Source organism: Natator depressus, chromosome 7, assembly GCF_965152275.1.
Source record: "Natator depressus isolate rNatDep1 chromosome 7, rNatDep2.hap1, whole genome shotgun sequence".
NCBI classification, from domain to species: domain Eukaryota; kingdom Metazoa; phylum Chordata; order Testudines; family Cheloniidae; genus Natator; species Natator depressus.
Window position 1 is genome coordinate 23,071,846 of NC_134240.1, and position 23,236 is coordinate 23,095,081.

General features: G+C 42.5%; 1 protein-coding gene across 1 annotated transcript in view; it reads left to right on the forward strand.

Moving 5' to 3' along the window:
- Nucleotides 1-22,808, forward strand: part of EEFSEC (eukaryotic elongation factor, selenocysteine-tRNA specific) — a 167,710-nt gene extending 144,902 nt beyond the window's left edge. Inside the window, exon 7 of the mRNA XM_074957655.1 lies at nucleotides 19,861-22,808. Within this exon, the coding sequence (XP_074813756.1) occupies nucleotides 19,861-20,045 (185 nt within the window). The 3' untranslated portion in view covers nucleotides 20,046-22,808. The remainder of the gene's footprint in view (nucleotides 1-19,860) is intronic.
- Nucleotides 22,809-23,236: the final 428 nt, after the last annotated feature.

Below are 23,236 nucleotides of genomic sequence, written 5' to 3' on the forward strand. Positions count from 1 at the left end.
AGGGCTCTTACACCTTCCTTTCAAAACATTTGGTACTGGCCACTGCGAGCGCCAGTATACAAGAGTAGATGAACCTCAGGTCTGATCAAATATAGCAGTTCCTTTGTTGTTACATCTGCCGGGGGAAAGCTCTTATCACTTGGGGCTGTGTCAGTAGCCACTCTCCTCCGTTTCACTTTCCTCTACAGAAGAGTGGATGGAGGGAGAGTGGACCTCAAATGCACAAAACTCCCAGGGTTCTGCTATAAAATCAGCAACAGCTGTTGGAATTGTAAGTCACTCCTTGGTTGAGTTGGGAGGCAGAGGAGCCTGCAGTTGATCAGCCCTGCTCTCAACAATAAGTGGAGACATCAGGACAACTAAGCACTGGGGGTGAGGGAATTAAAACCCTATGGCAGGGATCTAAATAGTGGACACAGCCACAAGCTGATATTTGAACGGACGTTGTGTTTTTTATTGTAAGTGTTTTAGGTGATTTTATGGAATATAAAGGTGACTGAAGCGCTATCATTCAGTGAATGAGAGAAGCCAAAAAAGAATGTGAACATTGCTTAAGCCAGGAAACTTCGCTTTTCCCCTTCATTTCCTTCCCTTTCTCAGAGGTCTCATATCCTGGCAAAACTTAACCAAGAATATGTGGGAACAGGTGTGCACCATTCCTTTCTTGGGCTAGTTGAAGGGAAATGCTTATAAGTGATGTAACTCCTCTCTCAACCTCTGCCACTGTGAACACATTCCCTCTGCAGCATTCCCAATGAAAGATAAATGACCAAGTAGGAAGATATTTGTTACTTTGCTGAGGTGTCTAATTCTGTTGCAATGGAAACTGTTTTCATCCTGTTGATGATTCTCCTCTCCCAAAAGTGCAAGACCCCATTTTTTTCACTGAATTAAGAACAGGTTTCTAGATTTTGTTTGGAACTTTCTTTTCTTTCCAAAAGGTAGAAACTCAGCCGCTGCCAAATAGTTTCCCTTCACTTAATGACAGGGGCTAATTGTCAGATGAGGTGTGTGTGGTGTCAGGTATGACTGACGGATAGGTTGGGCGTTTCTGGGTGAAATATTGGACTGTATTCATCTGTTGACTTTTTGAATAGGCTAAGGTGCCACAAACATTGAAGTGCTAGCACAAGATAAATGTTAGAGCATTATCCAGCAAGAAAATAAATCTTAAGACATTGGAACCCTTGCTCTTGAAGTGGATCATACTAGGACCCAAACTTAATCAAATAAACAAAGATTTAAATGATTTGAGTGAGAGCCATACGAGATGCTGCCCTTGTGGTTTTGGTAATGAGACTAATTTATTTTTAACATGTTTGTATATTTTGGCTGGTCATGTTACATCCCCCATAATCTAATTTTCTCTCTCCTTCAGTGCTACCTTCAGCTGAGCTCACTCAAAATACCAGTCTAATTTGTGTCTTTTGCAATGCCATTCTGACTGGGCTTGTTGTTTGGAACTGCCCAGAGACACTCTCAATACAAGTGAGGTTCAGAAGGTCACTGGTTCATTCATTAGAACTTGACGGTACCAGCATGCCAGTGCATTAGCCTTTACATTGTTCATCTAATTAACAAATGGAGGTCTAAATCCACAGGCCTCCCATTCAGGGAACTTTCTTTGACATCAATTATGGAAATCTTGCAGGAGTGGGTTCTTTATTGTGCATAGACCTCTCATACCAGGCACCATAATGCTAGAATAATTTTGAATAGTTTTGAATAGTTTACAGTCAGTTAGTGCTCCCAAATTATGCACACTACAGACCTTGTGTTTCTTAAAGTATTTTGGAACTTGGAAACTTCAGGAAGTGAAAGATGCTTTGGGAACAATGCTTAGTGGAAGTTATCCCTGGAGAACATGACCAATCTTCTGCAAATGCAGTATCAGATAAAGGAGATAGTACTGTATTCTCTGATGTTGTACTCAACTAATTGTAGAACTATCAGTGCCTCCAGGAACCAGGAACAATGTGGTAAGGGAAGGAAGCACAACCTTTAGTGTTGCTGTCTCTTGAGATTTTATCAAGAGTTTCACAATATAAGGTGATTTTTCCTTAAAGCCCCAACTATTGGAGTCATGTTACTCTGTGAGAAGCTCACCTTTGATTAAAAGAGAGAGAGAGAGAGAGAGAAAAGGAAACTTCTACCCTGATGTGAAGAAAAGATCGAAAAAGTGAACTCTGGGGCTCCAAAATGCAGAAGACAAAAAGAACGCAACGTTTTTTATTTCTTTTAAGTCTCGTGATTTTTGGACATTTGAAATTGGCAATACTGAACCAGCATTGTGGGAAAGGTTTTCAAATAATCAGGGGGCCAATTTTGCAGATTCCCATTGTCTTTTGCAGATTCTTTCTTATTAGAACACTGTTTATAATATTGATTGAACTTATATTTGCTGGATACACAAAGAGAATTAAGCAAGAATGAAGAAAGGATTCTTGGATAGTTGGTGAGTGCTGGAAGGGTGAAGCAGAGTGGCTGACTTTTCGAAAATACAATGCAGGAAAATTAGCTATTGAAAAATACCACACAGCCATGGTAAAATCTGTGGACCATCATGATACCTGTGGACTTCTGGGTTTTAAATGATCTGAGATGCAAATAGAGCAAATTCCTTGATCTTTCAATGACTTATTGAATCAGTTTCCTTGAATGGGTTTTTTAAACAAAATGCCTTTAATAAAAATTCATGCATCACTGATACTTATAGGCCCAAACTTTTGTAATTGCATGCGACCAGTTAAGATTTTTAACTAGGTGATTACATGCACACTTACTATGATTGTGCATGCAAATTATGTACTTACTCAATAATGAAAATTTGGGCAGATATGTACTGTAGGCTTCATTGGTTCAAAACTGATTGTTGTGCTTGAACATCTTTTTACTTTAATAGTGCACTCTCTTTCTCTCTCCTTTCTAGTGTCTCCTGAAAAAACAGAGATTAGAATTGCCAGACAAATATGGAGCAGACAGGATACCAGGGTAGGGAGCTGGCCTGTGGCACCTTCTCTGACTGAAAAGCTATTTTGTGCCTTCTCATAAACACTCACTCTGACTTCAGTAGTACCATTCAGGGAAGGCTGTAAGTTTTGGTGCAATGGACCACATGTAGCCTTGGGCCATGAGTTTGATGCTACTGTACTTGCATGTATCTGATTCAGTTTAGGAAGGGGTGATGTGTCATTTCACTCCAGACAGTACACAGATTGCATGGCACAATCCCACTTTATTGGATTAAGGTCAGTATTGTTTAACTTTAAAATTGCAAAAACATACAGTGTACAGATTTTTAAATCTACCCAGTCTTGTTTTCATTACTGTGACCAGTTGACTGCTGTAGCAGCTCAGTGAGCTTTTTCACAAGCACTCAATAAGTGGGGGAAGCTTTGTCATAAGGTTTTAATTTTAGCTTTCCTGGAAGCTAAAATAAAAGTAACTCACGCAAGGGAGGTGAGCTATCAGTGAATGTTCACAGAAAATAACAAATCCATGCTCCTTTTCAAGCATACTTCTTTCAGAGGGATTTCTAGGGTGATTTGATGTACTTCAGGGGTAGGGAGTATTTGGAAGTTTGTCTCTCCTACTGTATTTCTAATGCACCAAATCAGTGTAGTGCAATATCTGGGTATTGTTTTGACTTATAATAGGACAATACCATGAAATGTTTGCTTGCTTGTTTGTTTTGGGGGGTTTCTTTGTGGAGTGGAAGCAATAAATAGGCTGGTCTGTGTATGTGTGTGTATTTTTATTTTTATTATATATATATATATATATATGCACACACATACAAATATATACATTTGTAGTTCTCAATAAATACTGAAAAAACTAAGTGCAAACCAGTAGACAGATTGTGGAAAAAGAGCTAAATTGAGATTATGCCAACCTAATGGTTTCTTGCTAGGAACATATGGACTATGATGAATTGCTGCTGTAAAGATTTTTTTAAAAGATTATTGCGGTCCTGTGGGGTAAGACTAACAACATGGGGCAAATAATCAGTGTTGTAGGCTAAGAAATTTTAGAATGTTTCTTTAACTATGATTGGAAAATATACAGTACATGCAAGAACAAACCCATTGAGTCTTGTCCTTTGGGTGGCCTGTTTTAGTACCATGTTTATTACATTATCCTTGCTTTTCTCATAAACCCGGTCTCCCATCTGACTGAGATCCACCTGTGAATGACAACTCAGTCTGGGAAACTTTACCCAGGCAGCTGCAAAACTGTTGCATATGTTGGCATTTTGAGGCATTATTAAGAAGTCCACCAATTAAATGTGCATTGTTAGTTTTGGCCCTCTGTAAAAGATAGAAATAGATGGAAATATATTGTGGAAGCTTAAACTTTAAAAGCCATTTTAGGAAATAAGACTACGAATAATAGTAATGTGGGGGTGGGGGGGGGGCGAGGGCAAGGGAGGCATGGCAAACATTCAGATTTACTCTGTGTAAAACAAAAATGCAGATTTCCACAGTCCTTTTTTTATAGAAAGTGATAGAGAAGGACTTTATAGGATATTAAAAGACTGAAAACTTTATAGTAACAAAACATTCTGTAATAGTTTTCTCCATTAGAACCCCCCCTCCCCCCCACAACCATTTTCTTTTCCTTGTAATAATTAGTTTGAACTTTCATCTAGTTCTATGGATCAAGTCATTTTCATACAACTTTAAGGATTTTTGTGTGTATGCTTTAAATCTTTCTTCTAAATTTTTTTTTTGGAACAAAAAAAGCCGTGAATACATTATAATTTCAATTTTCATGGTGTGTGAAAGATTTCTATACTAGGTCTTTATTGTTTTTGAAGAATTCATCACCCTAGTTAAGAAGCTTAATATAAATTAAAGAAGGTATTAAGGAACATTAAGACATCAAAATGTGGAGCGTTCTTTTCCTTTCGATTGCTCCAAATGCAAACAAGTTGAATAAAATGCAATCAAAGGGCCTGTTTAGAGAACATTGAGTGGCTTTTCAGCTGTGCTGTGGAGAACCTCTGGTAAGAGCATAATTCAAATAAAAAGGCCTTTCTTTCCTCTTCCTAATTCTCTTTGTTGTGGTGACAACAGAGTACAAACCTGATAAAAATTTAATCACCTTATCTTTTTAAAGCAAATTGCATATTTGTTTACACACAATATACATAACATAAAAAAAGAAAAAGCTGCTACCCTATCCTCCTCCCCTTACTAATAGCATTAAAGGCCTTTGCCTACAAGTTTTTTTAAAAATAACTGTTTTAGTCTTTTTTCTGAAGTCCCATTGTTCAGGATTGCTTTAAAAAGGCAGTCCATGGGAAGATGAATATCGCCCATCTTAGACTCTGGGCCAGCACTAAGTAGCAGATGCCCGGTATAAGTCAGTTGATTTAGGTCAGCTTAACTGGCTTCTGTGGTGCCTACTCCACATCAAGAGTTGCAAGCAAGATGGGAGGATTATGGGTCCACGGATCTAGCACTTTGATTTGAAGCGGCTTTGTAATGAATTGCCTTTGGTTCTGTGTCAGATCTGCTAACCAGAACTTTTTCTGCCTCTTATGCATTTCTGAAAGGCTGGTGTAAGATTGTGTATTTGTACTTTTTTGCTTTTCATTAGGCTTCCCTGATGAAATTTTAGCCCCTTGTGTTGAATTCAAACCAGATTTCCTGTTGTACTGCTGCTCATCCTTGTGCAGAGCAGAGATACTGATTTCTTTATGGTATTGGGGTTGACCTTATGTCAACTGAGGCATCTGTTGGCCCATACCAGTGTGTGCTTTAGCTTTAAAACACCGGCATAGGAGATAAAGATGGTCCCAACTCAGTGCAACCAGGGATTTAGAATTATGAACTCTCACAGATAAAGTCCCCATTCACTGGGTTGGAATTATACTGTATCCCTTAATCAGCACGGAAATTTAAGTTATGGTATTCAGAACATGGGAGGCAACTGCTTCCCTACAGATATGAGAGTTTAAACATTATGGACCCTACTATAGTGAAACCTGGGCAAGAGTCCATCCTTATTAAGTAAACCTCCTGTTTTAAGAGACTGTCCCAAATATCCCTGTCCGTACTGAATTCAGTTTGCCTACACACTCATAAGAAAGTAGATTTTCGTTTATGCAAGACAGGCTCTTAGATATGGTTTGAGGTCCAGTGGCAAAGATGTGCCTATCCCAGGGCTAGGAATAGTAGTGGGACTTAAGGGACAAGAAAGAGGACGTTGACAGAGCTGTGTGCACAGAATAGAACTGGGGGAGTGTTGCCAGTCAGGATTGAAGTGTATTGGCAAAGTTGGAATTGTGTGATAAGCTTGCCCTCCTGCCTAAACTGTGCTTGGTGTTCTGGCCAGAAGTTGCTCTTCCTTGTATTCATAAGAACAGTTCAACCAGAAAGAACGTTTTCTGGCTCTTGTTCACTTTTCATTTTCTTGAATGAAGATAAGTAATGGGATTGTGACAATATGGGAGGCAGAACTTGTGCAGGGGGTGGGGATGGGGATGGGGTGAAGGGGAGACTTTTAGCTCCATGACTGATGCATGGTCCTTAAGTAGCATGGATTTTTCAAGTTTCAAAACCAGTTCCAGTACCAGAGCCATCACAAGAGTGCACAAAATCTGTTAAACTGCAGAAAGACTATGCTGGATAGTTAAGCAAACAGCAAAGTTCAAGTTGTGGCTCATTGTCATTGTTTTACTATCAATATTTATCTTGCTAATTAAATCCTTTTGGCTAGAGCTATATGAGACCGCAATGATCTTTGATTAAAGGAAACCAACACAAGGTCAGCCTTACTTTAGCAGGAGTGCTCTGATCACCAGGCAGGTCCATGGAGAGTGGGAACAAATGCACATCAGCAGTTGAAATAATAGTGACCAATTGCTTCTGAAAAATAATTCTTTTAAAATACTGTGTTCCCAGGCTGGCTGTTTTGAATAACTTGGGATGTTTCCCAGTATGATGGTGAAGCTAGAGCTGGTCAGCCAATAATTTCTCTGCTGCCAAACTCTGTCAAGAGTCCCTGTAGACATCAAGCTGCAGCTTCACCCTTCAAAATAGTAGTATTGTCCTTGTTGTTTTTTTTATTTTATTTTATTTTATTCCAGTAATGCTCAACATATGCAAACATTCAAGATGGATGGCTCTTGCTCTGAGGAGCTTACAGTACAAGAATAGACAAGTAAATAGTGCACGGTCAATGGGCCAGGCATAAACCACCATAAACTCTCTTCTTTGCCTCTCCATGTTCCCAAAAGTTAACCTGGCCTAATTCTGGAACAAGAGGATCCAAGCTCTGTCCCACTATCAACAAATAGGCACAGTGTGCAGCACATGGACAGTTGTGAAGTAAGAGATGGCCATGGATTTTTTAGTGTATAAAAAACATGACCCTGTTTTGTACTCTAAAAGTGTGTACTAACGTGTATGACTGTCCGAGAAATACAGAAGAGCTCTGACTTGCTGCTTCAGACCAGGGGTGTGGGCTGGAGAAGAGGCCAGGTGGGCACTGAGGATAAGGCTGTGCTTTGGAATATCATTTTGGCAGCCACAGATGGCCTTGTAGAGAGCGTTTAGATTGTCTCACTGGCTGTGGATAACACGTGGCTTGTTCAAGTGGTTTATGTAGGGTTTAAGGAGCAATATTACAATGCACAATGGAGCGGACAAATGGAAAAATCTGTCCCATCTCAGTGCTTCGGGCAGCAGAGACTCCACGTGTTTACACGGGTCACCAGAATGTAAACATCCTTCCAGACAAATCACATTTTGATGCTGGATCTTGGCATTTATATTATATTTTGATGATTGGCATCATGATGATGCTACACTGATTTTGGAAGTTTGAGTTGCACACTTCGACCATCCTGCATGTTCAGCTTGCTGGCTATGGGGTGGACCAGTAAACCTGTGGATGAGTGGCACACTGAATGCACACTTGATACACTCTGCTTGATCTAGGTGGTAAATTAAGGACTCTGTTGGGGGGAAGGGGGGAAGAGAAGCCAGAAATCATGGAGGTATTAGTAAATATTGTAAATGTTTCTGGTCTGGGGCTTGCAGTACTAGGGCCTGAGCTCCATTTATCAGTATGAATCAAAATGCTGACTTTATGCAGAGGGGACGCTGAGCTAATTAAAGAAATAGTCCTACTTTGTACAGTTGATCCCATAAAACTCTTCCTGACCTTGAGAAGACCCCCAGCAAGCTGTGGGAACCTTCAAATTGTCCCCTCTGAACTTTTTTATGTTGTCATTTAAATATAGTAACTGCTTTTTAATTAAAAAAGAAAAATTAGATGGCATTTCAAATTGTGTCCATGGTGCCTTAGGGACCTATTACAGTACAAATTACCCTATACTATTTAGTGAGGCCTTGTTACCACTGTGTGAACCACGAGTTACCTCTGTAGGGGTGTAGGACAAGAAGGGCCCTTCTTTGAAAGTCTGGTTCTGAACATAAAAGTGACGCCAGCAATTGGAAGCAATTTGTGGAATTGTTTGATTATATTAATTATGGCACCAGCAAACAGTGCTTGGGAAACAGTTTTGTTTTCTTGAATTCTTTCTTGATTGCTAGCAGTGAAAGCCAAGATACAGAATGTGCCTTTAAGGACCGCCGGAGAGTGCAGTTCAAGCCATTGTGTAGAATTGGCACCGTGCATGAAAGGGTTGTGTCCAGCTTTATGTGAAAGTTTTCCAAATACAGCTTTGGCCTGAACTTCACCTATGTCATTCTCCAGAATTAAAACAGCTTCTTTCTTCTTCACCAAGAAAGAGCAGCTCTTTCCTAATAATCAGAAGACCATAATGAAATCCACTTGATAATTCCAGTTCCAGTATAACAACTCTTATAATAATGCCTTTCATTCCAGAAGCCTGCACACAAGTGCTCAGTTCACTCACCACTGAAATGCAGCATGCTCAGGGGTGGAACACAACAGCTGTTCAGCAGTGCCTAGCAAAACTATATAGTAGTTGGGGACATGTCATGGTACTGTATCTAGTTGGAACTTCAGGAGTAATTTAGCTGCTGTAGGCAGAATATAATTACGCAAGTCATGATTTGGTGAGGACACTGAGGCAGCCTATTCTTGTGAAAAGTGCTGTGAGATTTTTCATCACCACAGGCAGTTAGGACCTTGGTTTTATGTTTCTAAAAGACAGGTCCTGCCTAGCAGCATGTAGACCCTACTACTGTGTTGTGGCATTCATTCAATATTGATTCCGAGGGAAGATTGCCACTCACTAAATTACCAGGTTGCCTTTCTGCAGCTCCTGTGCTTTCCTTGGAGGTCTCCCATCCAGGGACTTTTCTTGCCCTATCTTGTTTAGTTTGTGAGATCTGTGGGGCCACAGCACAAGGTGATATTGGCAGATCTGCTAAACAGAAAAAGCTGTCTCTCATCCTCCTGAATCTCTTCACAAGTGATGCTGTGAATTCCAGAAGGGAGTCACATAATGCGTTTGCAGATGCCAGCAACAAATCAAGGATAGGCTCTAACACCGATAAAGGCACCTGCACCAGAGTAAGTACTACCCATATTCCAGTAACAGCCAGTCATGATGCAGATGCACTAGTATTAAGCCACTAGTGTAGACGGGGCTCTGGCTTAGAGCAGGCTTCTATGACATGGTGATAGAAACACCTGAGGCGTAGCTACAGTGTCGCTTGTGCAGTTGCAGCGTTGGTCATAGTTCTGATAGTATGGTAACTGATTTTTCTAAAGCAGACAGTTCTAATGTGTGCAGGTATTTGATTAGATTTAAAATTCCCACGAAACATAAATGTAAAAGTTTGCCCATGTCTCTGTGGTTCAAACTTCACACTCTTCAACCCCACCCAGTAGTAGAGCCTGCTGGCTGTCCACCTTGTTGCACGTTAGTCCGCAGGCAGCTATGTTCCGGTTCCAGCAGAGATTAGTGATACTGAAATATTTATGGGTCCCCAGTAACTGCACTAGGTAGTATGCAGTATATAAAGCATGTTGGGATCTTTAAGTATGAAAAGAGCTATTGAAATTTGTGATATCAGGTCTAGGTGTCATTGTAATTGTCATTGCAGTAAAGAATTGGAACAGTTACTTGATGCAGGGAGCAGCCAGGCCTCTTTCAGGGAGGTAGGTTTGAAGTTCAGCCGTATACATTTTCCTCTCTTTTAGCTGGGTTAGAGGGCATGCCCCATATGTATATCATTCCTCCTGTTCACAATATTGTGATTAGTCAGTGCCTTGGCTGTTACTCCCTTCTCTGGCTAGGCACAAAGGAGTTACTCCATTGTTTTACTTCTTTCCGCAAAGTATGTAGCATTAAGCTTTTTACAGTTTTCCAGGCACTCAGCATTTCATTAGTCTTCGAAAGGAGACGAGCCATTCCTGGAGGTAAAGGAGACCTCTGAGATTGGAGTAGGAATGAGGAGGCAGAGGAAACCTGGAAAAGGAGGGAAAGCTGGAGCAGGGAATGAGGTAGAGAGAAATGGCCAGGTGGAAAGAGAAAAGGAAGCAGAGGAGAGCTGGAGGGGGAAGAGGTTCTCAACCTTTTTTCATTTGTGGACCCCTAAAAATTTCAAATGGACGTGCAGACCCCTTTGGAAGCCTTAGACCACAGGTTGAGAACCACCGGGTTAGACTTCAGGGGAAATAGCCAAGTCCATCTTAGGAGACCTTTTCAGGGTCAGAGAAAATGGTGAGTAGCAGAAGACAGCAAAACAAAAGGACAGAAAACCACAGGAGGACAATAGACTATGTAGATAGGAGGAATGGAGTAATGAATGGGATAAAGGATTATTTGAAGGTGTGGACTGGGATCCACAAGAACAAGAAGAAGCAAGGCTGCTTCTTTGAGTGCTTGCTCATGTCCATTCCATATTAGGAGTGTGTGCTCCCCACATTCACCAGTGCTGAAGTTTTTCCCTTAGTGGTATCTGTAGGGGACCGGCTCTGGCGCCCTCTAGAGTGGTGTGCGCATGTAACGGTATAAGGGGCGCTGCTGGCTCCCCCCACCCTCAGTTCATTGTTGCCACCAGTGACGGTGCTGGAGCATCTGCTGCTTCGGCTAGCCTTTTTTTGCTTTGTTCAGTATTTTGAACTTTTTCTTGTAAAACAGTTGTTCATAGTTAACAGTTTCCCTTAGTATGTTAGAGTGTTTTTACTTGGTTGGTCCCAAACAGGACTTAGCCTAGGGATGGGGCATGCCCCGGTCCCCAGGATTTAAGCCATATGATCGCTGCAAGAAACCAATGCCCATTAGCGATCCGCATAATAGTTGTTTAAGGTGTCTTGGCGAGTCGCATATAAGCGACAAGTGCCATATTTGCAAGTCTGTCAAACCTCGGACTAAGAAAGAGAGGGACTTTCGTCTCAAGGTGGTCCTAAGCAGTTGGTGCTAACTTCGGCACCGGAGCAGTCAAGGTCTGAATCTGTCCCGAGCACCGCAGCATCGGTGTGCAGCACCCCACCGGCGCCGATCCCCCTCCCTGGCACCTGCCAAGGGGCTAAAGAAGATGGGGAGAGGAAGATCTCCTACATTCTGCAAGGGGAAGGAGAGGGCAGGAGGGAAGCCAAGGCCCCAGGAGGACATCTCAGTACCTCCTTCTAGGAGTCAGGCACCAGCTCAGGTTGAGTGGTCCAGCCCACCCCAACCCATACCTGCCACGCCGGACAGTGATGGGAGCCTTTGCCAGCTAGAGGTCCCGTCAACACCCCAGGCCCTGCAAGCAGTTCAGGATATCTTGGTGCTACCAGTGCCGTCCACACCTGCTATGGCCGTACCCCGGTCTAGGGGTAAACCCTCCTTGAGTCCTTTCTGTAGGTCCCCATCTCAGCAGCACTGCTCCCCATCATGGGGGACGTCCCGCCAGCGCTCACCCACATGGAGCTACCAGTCCTCGAAGGCAGAAAGGCAGACTTGGCGAAGCCCTCACTGGTCTCTGGACTTGGGGCACCACCCGCAGGGCTCGAGGCATGCCACGCCGGTGACCTGGTACAGGCCTGCAGAGTTCCACCCTTCCTAGCATTAACAGCACCAGACCCAGCCAGTGCTTCACCCATGGCTCGTCACCGGTCACAGGCCCGGGACAGTCTGTCTCAGGAGTGGAGTCATCGGTCCACAGCTCCTCGGTATGTGTCACTGATCCCCTAGATTGGAGAGAGAGTCTTCCTGGAAACCGACCCACTCCAGCTCCCGCTCCACATCCCGGTACCAGTCGAGCAGCGTGAGGTGTGAATCATTGGAACACCGTCGCTGAATGCCGCCAGTTTCTGAGGACCCGCAGAAGGGACTCATCCTGAGTGGAGAGCTCCCCATCCAGGCACAGCAATTGGCACTGCAGTGACCGGGATCGCCGATCTACTCACTCATGGTCACCTGAGAGCAACCACTTGGCCTCGAGCTCTGGCACTGGACAGGAGTCGTAGCTGGCTGGCCAAAACCTGGCACCGGCAGTACCCTCAGTGTCGGCAGTACCGCCATCTAACCCAGGGCCACTGGCCAGCTGCCTTGTACCCATGGAGCTTTACTCAGCCTTCTCAAGGGCTCAGGTCAGTGGTGGGGGCCTCAGACAAGCCATTGGCCTCAGTATCCTCCCCAGCCCCCAGAGCAACCTACCTGGCCAAGTGGATGAGGTTCTCCCACTGGGTGTCTGAGTGTAGCATCTCTCCGTCACACTTCTCCTTACAATCTTTCTTAGATTACCTGCTTCATCTTAAGAACCAAGGGCTGGCCCTCTCTTCCATCAGGGTGCACCTTGCAGCCATCTCCACTTTCCACCCACCGAGGTCAGACAGTGTTTTCACATGACATGTTGAGCAGATTCCTGAGAGGCCTTGGGAGGCTTTTCCCACTGGTCCGGGCTTCTGTCCCATAGTGGGACCTTAACTTGGTTCTTTCTTGGCTCATGGGCCTGCCCTTTGAGCCTATGGGCTCCTGCTCCCTTTCCCACCTGTCATGGACGGTTGCTTTCTTTGTGGCGATAACATTGGCGAGATGAGTGTCGGAGATTAAAGCCTTGACATCGGAGTCACCGTATACCGTGTTCTACAAGGACAAAGTTCAACTGCGACCCTATCTGGCCTTTCTGCTGAAAGTGATGTCTTCCTTCCATGCCAACCAGGACATCTTCCTCCCAGTGTTTTGTCCCAAGCTGCACACCACTAGCAAGGAAAGGAGGCTGCATGCCTTGGACGTCAGATGTGCCCTGGCGTTTTACCTGGAGTGTACCAAGCGCTTCTGCAGGTCGACCCAGCTCTTCATCATGACAGCAGACAAGATGAAGGGCCTTCTGGTGTCCTCAGAGAGGATTTCCAACTGGATCACCTCCTGCATCCAGACCTGTTACGAGCTGGCACAGGTCCCACTGCCGCCGAACGTGAAGGCCCATTTGACCAGAGCCCAGGCATCCTCGGCGGCCTTCTTGGCGCACATTCCCATTCAGGACATTTGCAGATCCGTGACGTGGTCTTCGGTTCACACGTTCACGGCACATTATGCCATCACTCAGGAGGCCAAAGATGACGCTGGGTTCGGCAGAGCTGTGTTGCAATCTACACATCCCTGAGCTCCTACCCACCTTCGTTGGTACTGCTTGGGAGTCACCTAATATGGAATGGACATGAGCAAGCACTCAAAGAAGAAAAGACAGTTACCTGTCAGTAACTGGTGTTCTTCAAGATGTGCTGCCCATGTCCATTCCATGACCCACCCTCCTTCCCCAGTGTCGGAGTTTCTAGAAGAAGGAACTGAGGGTGCGGGGAGCCGGTGGTGCCCCTTATACTGCGGCATGTGCGTGCCACTCAAGAGGGCGCAAGAACCGGTCCCCTACGGATACCACTGAGGGAAAAACTTCCGGCATTGGTGCATGTGGCATGCACACACACCTACTATGGAATAGACATGAGCAACACCTCTCGAACAACACCAGTTATGGAACAGGTAACTATCTTTTACAGGTAGTAGGTTAAAAATATACAACAGTGGGGATAGGAGATGGAGGAGTGAATACAATCAAGTGGAAGTGAAGCAATTGATTTGAGTTAGGCAGTGGGTCAAGCTGGAAAGAGGATCTGATGAGGCAGAGGGAGGATCACTTGCATGGAGGAATTGTCATTCATTCCTCATGTATCTTCTCAGCACGTGAGTTCTGGAAGGAGTCTGCCACCTGTTTGACCTGTATTAGCCAGCACCTAAATCATAAATGAACATATGAAGAATCATTCATAAACTTTTGTATGCAGCAGAGGATTACTTCAGTTTTGTTTTTACTTAATGGTATTTCTATTTGAATTTTCCAGCACCTCTTAATTGGTCCACTTGCAGAGCAGTATTGTGGGAAAATGCTCATCTGCTATCCTGGCTACTGGCTAGGAGCAGTGAAGTCATCTCTTCCCTATAGGCCTGATCCAAAGACCATTGAAGATAATGGGAAAAGGTCCATTGATGTGACTGGGCTTTGGATCAGACCCTATTAGAGGGATCAGGTAGGTATTGTGATCGACCCAGGCCAGTGGGGTACAGCAAAGTCGTAGAAGGCAGATATACTGGCCACTGGATAAGCAGTTTTCTGTTCCCTGACTGACCAGAGCAGGGGCTTTTCCAGGCTAAGGTGGATACATGACTCCAATTAGCCTGCAAAGAGTCAGTTGAAGCTGTTAGGCTAATGAGAACACCTGACTCCAATTAACCTGCAAAGAGTCAGGTGAAGCTGTTAAGCTAATGTGAACACCTGACTCTAATTAAGGCCCCTCTGATACTATAAAAGGGCTCAGTCCAGTCAGGCTGAGGAGAGCCAGGGAGCTAGAGGAGAGGAAGTGCGGCTGAAGGGCTGGGTAATGAAGACACCCTCAAGCCACTGGAAAGGGAGCCCTAAGGTAAGGGTTGAGAGAAGAAGGCGTTGAGAGAGAGAAGCGGGAGAGCTGTGGGGAAGTGGCCCAGGGAAATGTAGCAACTCTGGCAGTGAAAGGTCAGCTGCCAACAGCTGCTGCCATTAGGGTCCTTGGGCTGGAACCCAGAGTAGAGGGTGGGCCCGGGTTCCCCCCAACTCGCCACTACAGAAACCTCCTGGGAGGGGAAGACAGGCCCCTATCAGGACAGGAGGCTAAACTGTTCTGGAATAAGCCCGTAGGGACAACAGAGACTGTGGGAGTTCTCTCACCAACCTCCTTGCTGGCTTATGATGGAAATGGCTCAGTAGGCTGTGACCCTTGCCTTGAGAGGGAGAAGGGCTATGTAGAGGGTCACAGTGAGCCTCTGAGGCTCGCGTAATCTGCCAGGAAGCACAGGACCCACTGAGACAAGGTCAGAGCTCTGCCACAGTATGAAAAAGAAAATGATCATGCCATGATGAAGCATCAGGGGAACCTTAAACTCCATCTGGCACAGCCTTTGAATTATGGCCAGATCTGACTGGGTAGATACTAAGTATCAGGAATTTGATAGGAGAAGAGGAAGAAGAAATACAAGCCCAGAATTTCGTTGCATGTTATCTGTGTACCAAATTGTTGTGATTAGCACGTTTGCTGAAAACTAGACAAGAATTTTTGCCTGTGCAATTGTAAAAATCTGGGTTATAATAATGTTTTATATACTAAAACTAATGTAATGCAAATTAGGGCAAAACCAAATTTTATTGTTGAAATATTAAATTGTTCCAAAAAATCTTTATCTTTCTGCTGTATAAAGCCATTCTGAGGCTTTGAAATTAATTTTCCTGGTGGAATTTTTTTCCCCATTTGTTTGCTTGCAAAGTTTCCATTTTCTGGAATTGTGAAATATACAATCTGGGATGAATCCTTTAGTCTTCACTAAAATAGAAGAATCCTATAGTTAGTATGTGAGTCCTGACATGGTATTTACAACAGAATAATAATAGGAGCTACTGTATATTTACATTTCCTTCTCTAACCTAGGTTAGTCTACAGTATAAATACATTTTAAATAAGATCTGGCTGGGAGAGTTATGTTATAGACTTAGTGGTGAAGGCAGGTTGATGGGTGGGAATGAATTCGCTAAGCTTTCAGCTATCTATTATGCCTCTGAGGACTGCCCATTAATAATATTAATATGTAGGTATTTCCCAGCAATGTGGGCAAGGTGCTTGTTAGAACTTTGAAGCTAAAGTCTTTTTTAACACACAGACCTTTTAAATTTAATCCATTAGCAACTTGGCAAAATAAAGTAATGGTCCAACAGAGGAAGGAAAAAAATCTATTAACATTTGCTACAAATCCTAGTACAGGCAGCACTTAATTAATGGAACAGATTTCTCACTATGTATTCAAGCTAACATAGTCATTGTTCAGGAGAGATTAGACCCCTAATGTAAGTAAGTTAAACTAGAGTTTCATCTAAAAATATCCGTCATTTCAGCTATTAAAGGGCTGATGTCTTCTTCGGTGACAGATATATTTCCCTTCATTTCCTGGGTTTTGTAAAATGTAAAGTATGCATTGTGTGTAACGCGAGAAATCCACGGAGGTAGATGAAACCTAGATTGTGCCTCTCTGCTTGCTCCTTTGTGCTGCTCTGTATCATAGAGCCTCTTCAGCCATAGACCTCCTGGCACCAGAGTGAAAAAAACAGCAACTGCCATTTGTCAGGGTATGATGCCAGCCACCTAATCTGTTTGCAAAATGAGGGCCATGGGATCTGATTAAGTAATTTAGATACCTTGCAAGTTTAATAATACCTGAGCTGCATTTGGCTGGCAGCCCATGATTTCACTTGTAGGAACTGCCACATTCTTCCATCTCTCCTGCTAACTCTTCTTGCATATAATGCCTTGTTTGAATCTGAATGGGTGTGGAGACTACAGAGGAGGTAAAGTTTTGCCTCTCTCTTTCTTTTTCAGTTTTTCTGGATGGATAGGAGAGGAGGTTGCTTTAAAAAAAAAAAAAAAAAAAAAGGCTTCCCCCCCCCCCCATAGTTCTTTACACTTTGTGCGGTTCCATTTTCCTTTTTTCATCATTTTTACTTGAAATCAAAATTTTCAAATGTAGGTGCTTAAATTTAGGCAGTGGCCTGTATGAATGGCCTGACTTTCAAAGATGCTGAGCACCCCAGGCTCTCAGTGGCTTCTATGGGAGTTATGGATGCTCTGCTCATTTGGAACTGTGATTGTACTGCACCTTTGAAACTCAAGCCAGTTACCTATTCCTGTTGTTTAATGTTAAATATTGTGATTGCACCCAGAGGCCACGATCAGGATTGGGGGCATTATTGTGCTAAACTCTGTTTCAACCAAGAGGAAGGGTTCCTGAGTATGGAATTAGGTAGCTAGCTTCTGACACCCAAGATAGAAAATGTTGGCCACTGTTGTCAAGTTTTAACCTCCCAAATTAAATATTTTTTTAAACTAAAATGCTTCTTGCACAACCTAGTAATATGACTTGAAATATTTCATGATCTTTTGTAATTAATGAAAATGGGTCTTTCTGAGAAGATTGGGATTTAAACATCTTCCTAATACGGGTAGCAGCAATGTTCCAGCTGCAGCAACATAATACTCATGATGAGACCAAGAAAGGGAAACCAAGTAGTAACCGAAGTGAAACTAAACAGCATAGCTTCCTTGTCTAAACTGAGTGAAGTCTGAAAAGTAAATAGGCTCCCTGGGAGAAGTACAGGAAGCCTTGTAAGTTAGGGACATTTGCAATGAGATTGGTCAAAAGAATGGAAATGTACAATAGGGAACAAATCCTGCAAAGGCAGGGAGCTACGCTGGATCAGCTAATAGTTTTTTTCCATCTCTGTTGTTGTTGCTGCTGTTTCCAGCATTCAAAATGTGCTAGGTACTTTCCAAATGTAAAAGAAGATATTTTCTATGAAATGATGAAATTTTCATTTTTAATGATGAAAGGTGGTCATAATGCAAGTAAAAACTTTTTAAAATAGGTTTTACGTGGACAGCACTTGGGTTTGGGTTTTATAAAAATCAGCAACAACAAAAACAATTATACAGTGTAGTACGAGTTTGAGGTCGGGTTTTACTGTATTATCTAACTTGATTAATTGTATCTCACACATGCAAGGATAATTATCATCAAACTTCTCAGCCACTGGGGAGAAACTAACCTAGTCACTTTCACATGAAATAAGTGTTGCTTTTTTTATTCCAATATCTGAAGATAGAAGAAGAAAACTTTTTACTGGTCATTCATGTATATTTTAGGAGATCTTGTAGAATGTATGAAAAGTTAATGCTCCCTGACATTTGACTTCCCCTACGCTAGGCCATGTATTTTTTAAATTATGTACCTATATAATGTGCTCCTTTTCTCCCATACTCCCACATCCCTTTGTGTTTGGAGAGAGCACCTGACTCTCCTCACTTCCCCACAACTTGGAGCATTTGGGTGGTCTGCATGTTATAGCACCATGTATCAAGGATTTGGCAGTGTTTTCAGAACCCCAGTTACAGGAATTGAAGGGGGATAGTTGACAGTGTCATGGTTTTGCTGCAGTACCTGCTTATTTCCTATTCTCTTACTGCTGTGATCCCCCCCCTGCTTTTGCAGCACATTGTGAATGCCTCTTGGAGCAATTTACTCTCTGACATAGCAAGAAGAGAAGGTGGCTCTGGTGCTGAGTCCTCACAATTAGCTGTAAATGCCCACTAGATGTGTCTGTAACAGAGCAAATCAAATGTGCTTGTAGACCTTCTGTCTCCAGTAAATCATAAGCATCTCAATCTTTTTGTCAGGCCATGATATGAGACTCCGTCTCTGAATTTCAGAATGAGGTGGGAGAAGCTGATTAAGTGTTTGAGATAAGGTTACGTGACACCACAGGTTAAAAACACCTGAACTGAAACTGGCCAAATGCCAGAGAGCTACGTTTTGGAGCATGCAGATAGGTCGCATTGAGTATGCGTCTCAGAAGTTCTCTGTCATCTGCTTTAAAAAAGAAAAGGCTTCAAGACTCCAAGGAGCAGTATCTCCCCTGTCTTGCAGCATTTATTTGGACTTGACTTCTTTGTATCTCTTATCTGAAATGTCACCAATGTGACACATTAAAATAGTAAATAAAACCCCTGCTGTTTAGGTAGAAAAGGGCAGATATTCCTGTTAGAACACAGACGGTTTAAATCGTTTTCAAGCATAGTATTTAAACTTCCAGACATGCTCTTCTGCTCCCCCAAATTCTGATCTTCTTAAGGATTGACCATGTTAAAAAAAAAAAAAATTGTAACTCGTTAACATATATGGTGCTTTGGCCAGAAACAACACTGCTTTACTTGTGGTGTATTGAGCAGTGTACTTTTGGCCAGTCTAGGTAATGGACCAAAGGTATTCAAGACCTCTGGTGCCTATGGAGCGACACTTTTTCAGGATTTTAATTTTTTGATTTGTCACTTATGTTCTTGGGAGCTTTCTGTATGAATTTTTTTTGACAAGTTGGTTTTGAATCTCAGAAATAGAGCAAGGTTAAATGTGACTCTTTTTGATTTTTAAAAAATGCTAGGCCCCAAATCCACTCACAAGAAAGAAGAGGCTGCTGGAAAGCATCCATGCAGGATAAAGAGGGAAGTCTGCAGAGTTTTAAAGGCCTAGATCAGGCAATTTGATCTGATTTGTTAAAAATCCACCACGGTTTATCCCCTCAGAACTTCGGAAGGAGATGGTTAGGGGGTAACTGTATTAGGGCTTGCAAAGAACATGGATCTGGGAATGAGGATGCAGGAGACTATTTTGGATTGTGGGGAATAACTATTCTGAACTGGACTTTTTAATGATTGTCATAATTTTAGTTTTAGCCAATAAATCCTTGAAATGAGGTATGTTGCAATGATGAACTCATGTATTCATTGTTTTCAGATGTACACTTGTAATATTGAAATGCTGCCAGAGTTTTTTGTCATGTATGTTCTTGATTTTTTCAGATGGACTCAAGCCAGATACAAAGGTGCTTCTCACTGTCACCTCCAAGAAGAAATCCAAGGCAGGGAAGGGAGATACAGCCAAAGAGGATGAAAGCAGCAAGGTTGACTCAGCCCAACCTGTTACTATCAACCTTCTCTTTAAAAGATATGTCTTTGATACACAGAAGAAAATGATTCAGTCTTGAGAAGGCGGAAGAGGCCTTCTAGCTGATGTCTGAAGTGTCCTTAAAAGGCTTACACACCAGAATGAATTCAGGTGGAACGTATTTGTTGTCTGAAAACCTTGGACTTTGAAAGGTGTTTTATCTCAGTAACATCCGTTAAGGGTGCCTTCTCCCTGGATTGAAGCTGGAAAGTCCTCCTATCCCCATGACTGCGCTTGGCCTCCAAAATCTTTGTTCATTCTGATTTTGCTATTTGAATTTCCCTGCTGTCCCTCTTGGCACGTATCACCTGCCAATTTGTACTATTGTGTTTTACAGTTGATAGAAATGTTTTCGTGAAATGTTTTAAATTTCTTTTAATTTAAGCATTCTGCAGCAAGGTGGAAAATCCAAACCCAGTCGCATTTGGGAAATTTTATGGTAACTAGTAAATGAAATTAACCAGTCTACTGGTTAAATGGTAAAATTAAAATAGATGTTTTAGATGTTCAGATCTAATAATGTGTGATGCTGTCTAAGAGACAGGTATGGAAGTTTTGGAAAAATGATTTATATCTTGACAGTCTGCACTGTTAGAACATCCTCGTACGCACATAATTTCATGGCCTGTATTGTTATGTTTGCTAGTCTGGCAGTTCAGAACTGCTTTTCTACAATATTTCACACAGCTTTTGTGAGTCTGCTAGCTATTTATTAGATTCTTTAGGAAATTGGGAGGCTAAAATATTCTGGGTCCTTGCTAAGAAAATATGCCCTGGAACTGCTTTAATTTTTGTAACCAAAGTGCTTGTTTTGTGAGAATGAAACAGAAAGTTGCCTGTGGAAATAGTGACTGGCTTCATTTCATTAAAATTAAAATAGCAGATTACAATTATAAGGCCTTTTAAACTAGAGATCTCTAAGGCGCTTTAGAAACTATTAGCTGTTTAGAAGGGCTCTCATAGGTGGTACTTCTGATTTCTTGCCCCAACCTCATAAAAGCTGGGGATAACAGTTCTCCAGTGTCCCTTATTTGTTTCTTGTAGAGCATAAGCCACCCTAACTCTGATACTAACAATGGCTGTACACATTCAGATGCTGCACTCTTGAGCAGGGCTTGAACTAAGGTTTTACAATGCCAAAACATTCACCCCTGCCATTTGATCAAAAGGAGTAACTGTATTTGCTGTCAGTAAGTGGTGTGGTTGCTGTGACCAGCCATGAGAATGAGATGGGGCCACATGCACCAAGCAAGTGTATTTCTTTGATGATAAATAAATAACCATAATAGATCATTTGCTCTCTTGTTTTCCAAAGCATTATTAATCAGCCATCCAGTAATGGGAATAGGGATTGTTGGTTAGCTTGTGCCCTTTCTGCTGGCTTGGTGGCTTTTTTTCAGCAGAGCAAAATATTGTAGGATTTATTTATTTGGTGACAGGGATGAACTGGAGGGAGCAAAAAACTTGATATCCAGAGGACATTTCCCGCTAAACATTCTTGCGGCAGGGCAAATTTGGTGCCTAAACTAGCTTGACACAGTGTCCCTTTAAATCAGATCAGAGGAAGTGCTTTGTGGAATAATCCCAAACAGTTTCTGCTGAGTGAGTGAGTCCCAGCCAAAGCTTTAGCACATCCTTTAAGATGATGGGGTACGCTTTCAGTGTGATCCATGAGGAATTAGGCAGGCAACTCCAGTTACGGCTTAATAGGACTTGTGCTGCCAGCCCTGCTGGAAAATGTATCCTCCTATAAGGAAAATGTGTCCTCTCTCCCACCCTCCTCTCTCATATACACCCCCCAAGACAATCATCCATAAGAATATTTATTGCATTCTCTTTCTGTTAAGTCATTATCAAATCCTATATTGCATCCTTTACTCAATACTGCACTCCTGTTTAGCACTTAGATACTATGGTGATGCGTATTTTAGAAAACTGTAAAATAGATGACACAGAGGGAATGCCTATGTATTATGTCAGCTTAATCTAAGAATTATTGGTATAATTTCAGGGAAACTCAAAAGTGAAGTTTTGATCACTTGCAATTACTAAAGAATTTTTAGTATGTTTAAGAATGTTTTTGTTTGGGTTTTTTTGTTTTGTTTAGAAGTGCAGAGGTTTTGGCTCTGGTGTCCTCAACAAATACCGAACTGGGTTATTAACTGCCAATCCTAAAATACCCTTATGAGTTTCAATAAGACATGGTAGTCTGTGTGTGTTATCCTAAACTCTGCTATGTACTAATGTTGCTGGCCGCTGGGTTCCACACCAGAGGTAGTAGCATTTTGGTGATGGGTAAGTGATTCTTGACTGTACACTTTGTAAAGGACTTTTTGATACTTCTGGATGGAAGTCAGCCAGTCAGTGCAAGGTATGTATTGTTACATAGCATTTTCTATTTAGCTTTCTGAATTTCTTCTCGGTTTCCACCCAGTTCTTCTTGCATTCTTCAGGGCAGTCTGAATGGGCCAGTCAGTTGTTCTGGAACTTGATCCATCTGAAAACATACAGATTCGGAATACTTACTGAGTCAATAAAAAGAAAAGGAGTACTTGTGGCACCTTAGAGACTAACCAATTTATTTGAGCATGAGCTTTCGTGAGCTACAGCTCACTTCATCGGATGCATACTGTGGAAACTGCAGAAGACATTATATACACAGAGACCATGAAACAATACCTCCTCCCACCCCACTCTCCTGCTGGTAATAGCTTATCTAAAGAGATCATCAAGTTGGGCCATTTCCAGCACAAATCCAGGTTTTCTCACCCTCCGCCCCCCCCCCCCCCCACACAAACTCACTCTCCTGCTGGTAATAGCCCATCCAAAGTGACCACTCTCCTTACAACGTGCATGAAAATCAAGGTGGGCCATTTCCAGCACAAATACAGGTTTTCTCACCCCTCCCCTTTTTTTTTCCAAAAAAAACCACACACATACAAACTCACTCTCCTGCTGGTAATAGCTTATCCAAAGTGACCACTCACGGCTGTTACTCTGAAACCTGTGATTACTGAGTCAATATAACCCTCTCTTCAGCTGAACAGTATTCTAGTGCTTTATAATTCTGTATTATAAACCCCTTTTGAAGAGAGTGTTGTCCTTTCACTTTGCTCATCTAGCAGAGCACTGTATTTTATAGGACCAAGAGTTGGTAATATATGCTGAGAACTTGGTTTTTTCCCCCTTGTAACTCTAAGAGAAAAACTTAAGTGTGCCCAGGAACTTTGA